Below are 9,707 nucleotides of genomic sequence, written 5' to 3'. Positions count from 1 at the left end.
CCGAGCGCGCCACGGGCTTGGCCCTGAACTGTTCTATAAGTGGAATTATATCCTATTTTGACTTGCTGTTTTAAAAAAAGTATTATGAGCAAAATTTATCTATGCTAATGAAGCTGCCGTTCATTTTTCACTACTGATATCCCCTCCATTCATATTACACTGTATTATCAGTTCATCTGTTGATGGAAATTTGGGCTGTTTCCAGTGTTCTGCTATTAAATTATTTTGCTATAAACATCCTCATAGCTGTGTCCTAGGACACGTGTGTGTGCTTCTCCGGGGTACAAAAACGTAGGTGGAATTGCTAAGTCAAGACAATGGCCCTCCCTATTCTGATTGGCAGCAAAAGCTGCTGCTCCCCTTTCCCCTCCCCTAGTCTGGGGGATGAAAAGCCCACTTGTCTACGGACCTGAAGGGAGAAGAAAAGGTTATAAAAAGGATAGGGAGATGGTAGAGGTAGAGCTTCCCAGCCCAGTCTGGGACTTTCAGCCATAGCCTTGGGGAGCCAAAGCTAGGCAGGGGTTGAGGTGAGATGGAGCGCTCATATTGGCTCTGCTGAGCAGCCCCCTGGTCTGGATGCCAGGGCCTCAGGCTGCAGCACAGCTGTCACAGAATCCACTGTGAGGTCACTACCGGGCTGTGTGCCATGGAAATTGACAGAACATAGCAAGCCATTCTCAGATTTAATAGTTCTTTATTTTAACTGAAATAAAGACAAAATAGGCTCCTTGAGCCTATTTAATGGTCTTTGAAGGTTAGTCTATGCTTTCAGATGTTGCAGAACCAAGCATCCCTGGGCCACTCTCTTGTTGCCTTCACGACAGCGTCCATGGTGATACTGTCTTGGCCACAATGTCCATATCTTTGCCATGTGGTGCAGCTAAAAGCCCCTGCCACGGCTGCCTCTGCCGTCGCCTCTATTGCAGACTCTGTGGGGATGGATATATCAGGCACAGTAGTGAGCTTGTGGGAGTCATGTGGGATTCCCTCCCCTCCAGCATAAGCAGCTGAGGTGGCCCCGGTTACCTCAGAGACCCTGTGGCTGACCTGGTCTTGGGAATCTGCCGTGTCCGGGCTTGTCCTGTCTTCAAAGGCAGGCGTGAATATCCTGTCCTCAGCTGGAACGGCATTAGTACTGCTGTCCACAGGTGGTTGCAGGAGGGAAATTACCTGTTCCCAATAGAGGAACAAGTCTTTCTGGGCTTGAAGAGGACACAGCTGCAGGTAGCAAGAATAGCCAGTGGCAAACTTCAGACGCAGCTGTTGCTTCTCACGGTGATGAACAGAGATCCTTACACACTTCAAAGGAATGAGTCTGGTGAGCTCTAGGGTTGTCGCCACCTTGAGGTTTCTCCATGAGCTCAGCATGCTCACAGTCAACTGGACAGGCCATCAGCATGACGTCAAGAAGGGGGAGGATGGGCCTGATGCACACAATGCTCATGTTCACGATTTGGACACATTTGTGCACATCCATCACTTGCCCACTTTTGGTGATCTGGATAAAGTCACTCTCAGGCATGGGCACATACTTGAACATAGCCTAATCTCCCTTGAGCAGCTATCGCTGCAGTTTGCCCATTCTGGTAGTGAACATACCCATTCTGGAGCTATTCTGGGCTGTGTAATACAGCAACAGCAAATCACTGTTCATGGCTGTCTTCAATCACAGCAGCAGCACTGGCAAGGAGGGTCCCTGGGTCTACCTCGGCCTTGGTGGCAGATGAGCAGCAGCAGTATTGTATATACATTGTATAGGCAAGACCTGCTGTACAGCCACCTGGTATACGACATATAGCCAGCTACCTTGTATACGACGTACAGCCAGCCACTTGTGGCAGGTTATACGTCCTATACCAGGTGGTTGGCTATATGTCATATACCAGGTGGCTGTACAGCAGGTCTTGCCTTGAGGCTCCCTCCCAGATGCCGGATTGGGGATGGTGGATGTAGGGATTCTGTACGGTGCCTGGATCGCAGACTGAATCTCTTCAAAGATGTGCAGAGGCAGAGTGAGCGCCAGAGAAAACTTCATCTGGGTCTAACTCCCTGCCCTGAACCTCTAATTTTTTATCTATGTGACAGTGTCCAAACTTTCCTCCTAGCCAGAGAGGTGAACACACTCTGAGCCTATAGCCCTGCGCAGCCCTATTTATACTCTGCTGCCCTTTGTGACCTTGTCAGTGTCACATACTCCTTTGTTCTCATCCTTCCCTCTGTCCCCTCTGGGCGGGGCCGCCATCCTCCCCCTAAACACCCTACCACCCTCACAAAGGACAACCCCACCCTGTCCACTCAGGTGGGTGCCAAGATAAAATTTTTTTCACACGGGAAAATTTTTTGTGGATGCTTTCCTCACACCAAATTTAAAAGGTTCAGCACTAGACAGTCTACAGGAATCCAAGATGATGGGAAAATTTGAGCCATTTGAGATCATGGTTTAATTTTATCAAATAACCTAGAATTGCAGTCCTGATACTTAGCTCTTCCTTCCATTAAACTTCAGTAGATGTTGAGGATGATGATCTTTCATGGTAACCTTAACCTTTAATAATAACATTAAAGATTGCTTCTCCTGGGCCGGCCCGGTGGTGCACTGCTACAGTGCACCGCTTGGGAGCGTGGTGGCGCTCCCGCCGAGGGTTCGGATCCCACATACAGACCGGTTCCCACTCACTGGCTGAGCGAGGTGTGGGAGCAACACCAAGGGTTGCGATCCCGTTGCCGGTCCTGGTCCGGTACAGGCGCAACACTGAGGGTTGCGATCCGTTGCCGGACACGAAAAAAGACAAAAAGGAAAAAAAAAAAAAGATTGCTTCTCCTAGGCACTGCACTATACTCTTCACATACTGTCATAAGAGCTCCTTGAGTTTAGTATTATTGCTACTGTGCCCACTTTACAGGAAAAGAAATTGATGTGTGTCACCTACACTCACAGAACTCACAGGTGGTGGAGGCATTATATGAATCCAGGGCTAGCTGATTCTAACGTTTTTGTTCTGAACCACTCCAGTAAAGAAAGCTTGGGCCATGTTTTCAAGCTGAACTGATTTAACTGCCTTCAAGAAGACCAATTTAGTGCATTATGGGAAGTTGCATAATTAATCCCGTGTGTGTGTGTGTGTGTGTGTGTGTGTGTGTGTGTGTGTGTGTGTACACGTACGTATGTACGTACCCAGGACAACCACTTCAGACAGTGGCAGGACTGAGCTGTAGATTAAACTATCCAGGGTCCACCTCGGTTCCTCTCCTGCATCAGGCTTTTACAAACACCCTGTGTGTGGGAGCCCAGCCATCCCCTTAAGGTCCCCAGTTTTTGCTCCCCGCCCCCTGCCCAGTGAAATGCTGGGTGTCTGGTGGGGACCGAGGGGGAGAAGGGCAGGACTGGAGGTGTAGGCTTAAATTCCAGGAGCTGATCAAACGCCTTCCTGTACTGACCTCGGTACCACGCATAGGTGGTTGAGAAGTCATTTGCACCTATGGGGAGCACGTGCCACTGTGCCTCCCACCTTGTCACCATTCCCATGCCATAGAACAAGGTACTTGAAAGTTCTGAGAAGGACCCCCCACTCCCAACTCTCTTTTCAACCACGCATAGGTGGTTGAGAAGTCATTTGCACCTATGGGGAGCACGTGCCACTGTGCCTCCCACCTTGTCACCATTCCCATGCCACAGAACAAGGTACTTGAAAGTTCTGAGAAGGACCCCCCACTCCCAACTCTCTTTTCTACCAGTTGGATCTTATGCCTGAAATCCCACCTTAGAGATTCACCCCCTTGAGGATAAAGGCTAGATCTCTGTTAAAATATGCACCACCAGTGATGGACGGATGACCAGAATGCAGAGTACCTGTACAATTGAATATTATTTAGCTATAAAAAGGAATAAAGTACTATTACATGCTATCACATGGCTGAAGCTTGAAGATGTTATGCTAAATGAAAGCCAGACACAAAAGATCATATATCACGATTCCATTTATATGAAATATCTGGAATAGGCAAATCCATAGAGACAGAAAGCAGATTAGTGTTTCCTGGGGCTGGAGGGAAGAGTGAATGAGAAGTGACTGCTTAATGGGTATAGGATTTCCTTTTGGGGTCATGAAAAAGTCCTACATAGTGGTGATTACACAGCCTTGTGAATGTACTTAATGTCACTGAATGGGTACACTTTCAAATGGTTACAATGGTAAATTATATGTTATATATATATTTTACCTCAGATACATATACACACACACAGAAAGAAGTATATATACACTGTTGTTTGAAACCACTGTGTTTAAAAACATAGGCTTCAGCTTTAGAAAGATCAACTGTGTGACAGGACAAGTTACTGAACTCTCCACTTCATCTGAACAATGAAGATAACAGCTGTCGTGAGGATAAAATGGGCTCATGCATGTAAAAGTGTTTAGCATGTTGCCCTACTCAATAAAGGTTAGTTATTATTAGCATTAGTCTTCAATGGTCCTTTGAACTTGTGTGAATTCCTTCCTGAGAGCAATTTCTGAGGAGACCTGGAAAAGCTTCTGGGGTCAAGCCACTGTGAGAAAAGACAGATGCTCAACACGCAGCCGTGGCCTCCTTTCAGGCAGATCCTGACTGAAGATGCCGCTCTCTCTGCAGAGAAACAGTACTGGATCCCAACCAGAGGGCATGGGCCTGGGGAGAGAGACGAAAGCTGGGTGTGGCTTTGCGTGTCAAGGGTTTATTCAAAGTTCGTTGGGGGAAATTAGGATAAAGATGGAAAATGGTCAGCATTTCAGCTTTTGACAGGAAGAGAAAGGGTTCAATTCCAGAATACCTTGTCCTGGGCCAGAACACTTTGACGCTCTTTACTCTGAAACCAGTATTTGGCCAGATCTCAGGGAAAGGCCAGGGGACAGGAGGAAGGCAGGAGAGGGGAGGAGTAGCTCTCCATGCCCTGCCATTGTGATGTCACCGTCCCCAGCAGGAGGCAGCTCCATGCAAAGACATTGTCAAACCAGGTGTTTAATTCTGGTAGGGGCCCTATGTAAATTTATTCTCTCAGACCTCCCAACCTTCCCTCTGCTTGGAATGTGAAACAAGATAAACTAAATGACTTGACAATACATATGTATTCATACTTTTTTTTTTTTTTTTTTAAAGATGACCGGTAAGGGGATCTCAACCCTAAGCCTGGTGTTGTCAGCACCACGCTCAGCCAGTGAGCAAACCGGCCATCCCTATATAGGATCCGAACCCGCGGCCTTGGTGTGTTATCAGCACCGCACTCTACCAAGTGAGCCACGGGCCGGCCCTATTCATACTTTTCTTTATTAAAGTATCAAAACATAAACTTGGCTACAGAAAACAAAACTATTTTTTAAGCATTTATTGAAAAAACTTAGTTCCACTAGCCATACACAGTGCATTTCTCAGATCTATTTCTCTTGCCACAGGCACCCCCTTCCTTCCTCTCTAATCCAGTGTTGTCCAGGGCAGCTAACGAACTGTCTTGAGTTTCCTGAGGGCTGGTGGGTGGTACCTGTACGGCCCTATTCATACTTTTCTTTATTAAAGTATCAAAACATAAACTTGGCTACAGAAAACAAAACTATTTTTTAAGCATTTGTTGAAAAAACTTAGTTACACTAGCCATACACAGTGCGTTTCTCAGATCGATTTCTCTTGCCACAGGCACCCCCCTTCCTTCCTCTCTAATCCATTGTTGTCTGTGGCACTGTCTTGAGTTTCCAAAGGGCTGGTGAGTGGTACCTCTACCCATAACCACAGGATAAATGCTAAGTATGTTTCTCCCTCCACCAACAAAAGGAGTAGATTATCTCCTACTGTGGTGAATGGTACTAACTCCTGATGACTCTTTACAGATTAGGAACAACTCCTGATGTGCAATTAAAGCAGCAAAATTAAAACACCTGTGTCACAAGTGCTAGTTCAAAGAAGCAGGCACACTATCGTGTGGCTGAATCTAACATTTAATGAAGCCAGTGCTTCTCTGAACAAAGGTGTTGGTAGCAGAGATGCCAATTTTTTATTTCTAGCCTGTGAGTGTTATATATATATATGTGCACAGGCAAAGAGAAGGGAGCCTAGTTCTTTTCCAGGCCTAAGGAATCACCTGCCCTGGAGAGTCCAGAAGATTCAGTGGAATACCTTTCTTTGAATTGTCACACCCATCCTGTCTAAAATTATTCTTTTTCTCCCCATCCCCCTTCCCATTACTTTCCAATATTTGAAATACATATTTGCCACTATGAGGTACACATCTGGATCTTATAACAGATGTAATTCGTGTGAACAATTCTTTTGAAGGAGTTCTGTGGCAGAACGTAAGGTATCCAAGGCTCAGGTTGAACAACCGGTGTAAGTTTCAGGCATTTGCACATTTAGAGAAGATGATAGTTGAGGTATTTAGCAATTCGGATTTTATATCAAAAATTTATCTTAGTGCTTGTGTTGTGTTTCAGGGTTTGTCAGTGAGAAACTGAGCATCAGGGGCCAAAGACTAAGGCATAAGATTGAAAGTCAACCATCCCATCCGGTGATGCCCCAAAGAACACAGGGGAATATTTCAAGCTAAACGCCTCCTGTAATGGAGAGGAGAAGGGTGGGGAATGACTGGATCTCAACAACCAACAGATTTGAAAGAACAGAAACCAGCACAACACTCAGATAAATTTTCCAATATTTATTATATTGACAGGAACACTCAGATAAATAAGTGATATTTTCTCTTACAGAAAATTGTAATGATAATATTGAATAGGATTTAACACTCTGAGTATTTCACAGAAACATCAGAATTTAACAGACAGTAGCCAGAGTCCTTGTGGCCAGTGTGAGTGACTTCTCACAGCAACAAATGCTCTGAACCAGATTTGTTAAAACAGCTACATGACAAAAATAATGCCATTGACATCCAATAATACTAAAGCCCAGGCATCACCTGGCTTCAAACTTGTCTCCACTGACTGTGGTTTTCGACCACAAAGAAAGGAAAATGGAGTATTCTTTGGCTCTTCCGGCCTAGAAATGACTCCTGACCTAAGTCACTAAGTGTGGAGTCCTAGCCCTTTGGAAGTTGGATTTACTTTCTGCTTTCTTCCTGTGACGTTGCAACTGAGTTTGCAACAGAGGACTTGCTGTCCTGCCCATGGGTTTTGCATTAACACCAGCAGGATTATGTTCTCCAGGGGCTGACATGTTTTTCTGGCCACCTGAACATTCTGTGAGACACTGCACATGGTGACAATCCCCCAAACTCTCAGAAACCAGATCTGAGGAAAATCACGTAAATGTCACACCAGTGCTGTGCGAAACAGACATCAAAAGAGCACAGTGCCTAGTTTTGAAACAAAAGCCTTGCACACAGTAATTCCCACACACAACAGTATATTTGCTAGAAAGCACAACTCTGGCCACTGCACAACTTGGCTAAATGCTGTCCTCACTCCACAACTCCTACAAGTGACAGTGGCAGACACAGTGGACATAGATGACCCAACCCATCCATCCAAGGTATACACACTTCTGCATGAATTCTAATGGTGGGCATCCTGGTTTTTGCAGAATCCAGATGAAAGCTGGGCAGGACCCTAACCAGGAGCCATCTGGAACATCTGAGAATGGCCAGGATGTTAAGGCCTGAATCCTGGAGTTGAGGCAAAAGATATGCTTGCCATAGGCCAAAGTCCACCCTGGGCAGAGTGGAAAGGCCCAGCTGAGTCACCATGGGCCCTCTCGCCTCAATGCTTCTCTCCTGCTGGGATTCTAGAGGTACACAGGAAGTCAGCTCTCCAGTGGCTTCAGGGTTTTGGGTGTAAAAGGAGGATTCGATAAGGACTCCCCAGTTGCCCCCAAACCAGGCTGCTTACCTCTACAATGTCCCTTCTTTTATCTGTTGGATAAAGAGGTTTCTCTCATCTTCTAGACTCTGCCTGTTCTGAGCCCAGACGATACACGTGGGCTGGTGAAGGTTCAGCATGTGTATCAAATGCTGCTTCTCATTCTTGAGCTCCTCAATTTGGGCCTTCAGTTCAGCACTTACACTCTCCAGCTTCTCTGACTCCTGGGGACAAGCAACAGAGACATTCAGAATGGAGCCACGGGACAGTGGGGAGGGGGTGGTCTGGGGGCGCAGCCTGGATGGCAGGGGAGCACTTGGGACACCTTGGGGCTCATCAAGTTGGGAGAGATCTGCAGAGGGAATGTGTGGGCTCCCTGTTAAGAGTGCCCCACAAGGATGGGACAGCAGCACTAGGTTTAGGAGAAAGCAGACCCTGGAGAAGCCTTTGAACTTGGAGGCTTCTTCAGAGAAGCCCTAGAGGTGCCTTGGAGGTAAGCTGTAACTCTGCTAGTACTGATGCTGCAGTAGAACAGTCCAGATATCTTTGCAGACCCAAGAGCCTCTGTGCAGGTCCTCTCTGGTCCTGAAAGGGCCTTGGGGGCTGGGGAGAAGTCCAGACCCATAGTGCTTAGTCTTCTGTGAGTCACTGAACTCATTGAGAAGCTCATGTCCCCAGAAAAAATGTACATGATGCTGAGGATTGGTTGTGTCCCCCAAGGTTCATGTATTGGAAACTTAATTTCCACTGTAACTGTTGAGGGTGGGAAATCCTATTATGGTCATGGAAAGGTGAGGCCTTGAAGGGGTGATTAGATTGTAGGACTCTGCAGAAGTGAATGGATTAGTAATGGTGGTCAGGGCATGGTTCTGAAGGCTTTAGAAGCAGAGCACATGAGGAGGTTAGTCTCTTTCTGTTCCTCCGTTCTCACCACATGACACCCTGCATTGCTGTAGTCACTTCACCAGATGTGTTCCCTGGACTTTGGACTTCCCAGCCTCCAAAAGTGTAAGCAATAAATTTCATTTTCTTTATAAATCACCCAGTTCCCTGTATTTTGTTATAAGCAACAGAAATGGACTGATACACATGGCCACCCACAAAATTTCCTAATTTTCACTGACCCCCTGAAGCAATTGACAGAACCCTTGGAGACCTGTGGAACCCGGGTCAAGACTCCGCCCTGGTCTGTCTACACATGGGGGAATGGACACAGCTGTTGGAAAGGCTGCTGTCACCGCGGTCAGCCCCGCTTGCCCACAAATGCTGTTCCGCCTGGTGTTTCTCAAGCGGGGTCTCCTACAGGCAGCCAGCAGAACACACACTGGCCAGGGAAAGGGGCTGCAGTTAAGAGTCAGGCAGGAATGTGAGGAAAGTGTAACCAAGGCTTGCAGATTAGGAAATAATTTGTTGAAGAGATTAATTAAAGGCTTTTCACAGTGAGCAGAATGAGAGCTGGCAGCTTCCTCTTCTTGGAAAAAAGGGCAAGTGAAGCCTCTTTAACTGGGCTGGTGCGTCCTGCAGCCTGGAAGCTGCTAGACATGTATGAACTGGCTGAGGCTGCTGGGAGCCTGGGCACCAAACGATCCCGTGGTTTTTAACCTACACACCTGTTTTTCATACATCCAGAGTCTTGTCCGTTGTGCTAACAGCTTTCCTACCTCCTCATCCTGCAAATGGCATTTCTGCTACCAACTATGAGGCTCTTCTTGGGAAAACATGACCGGGCAGGGGGCTTTTTTTTTTTTTTCCTTTTTGTCTTTTTTCGTGACCGGCAATGGATCGCAACCCTCAGTGTCGCGCCTGTACCTCACTCAGCCAGTGAGTGGCCGGTCTGTATGTGGGATCCAAACCCTTGGGCTGGTCCGGTGG

General features: G+C 46.8%; 1 protein-coding gene across 1 annotated transcript in view; it reads right to left on the bottom strand.

Moving 5' to 3' along the window:
• Window positions 1–6,664: 6,664 nt before the first annotated feature.
• The window catches only part of LOC103599913 (cyclic AMP-dependent transcription factor ATF-3-like), a 7,586-nt gene continuing 4,543 nt past the window's right edge, over window positions 6,665–9,707 (bottom strand). The window contains exon 3 of the mRNA XM_008584107.1: window positions 6,665–8,059. Coding sequence (XP_008582329.1) covers window positions 7,868–8,059 — 192 coding nt within the window. The 3' untranslated portion in view covers window positions 6,665–7,867. The remainder of the gene's footprint in view (window positions 8,060–9,707) is intronic.

Source organism: Galeopterus variegatus, unplaced genomic scaffold (assembly GCF_000696425.1).
Source record: "Galeopterus variegatus unplaced genomic scaffold, G_variegatus-3.0.2 Scaffold101, whole genome shotgun sequence".
NCBI classification, from domain to species: Eukaryota; Metazoa; Chordata; class Mammalia; order Dermoptera; family Cynocephalidae; genus Galeopterus; species Galeopterus variegatus.
The sequence above is the reverse complement of the archived record's forward strand: the minus strand, read 5'-3'. Positions and strand labels throughout refer to the sequence as shown.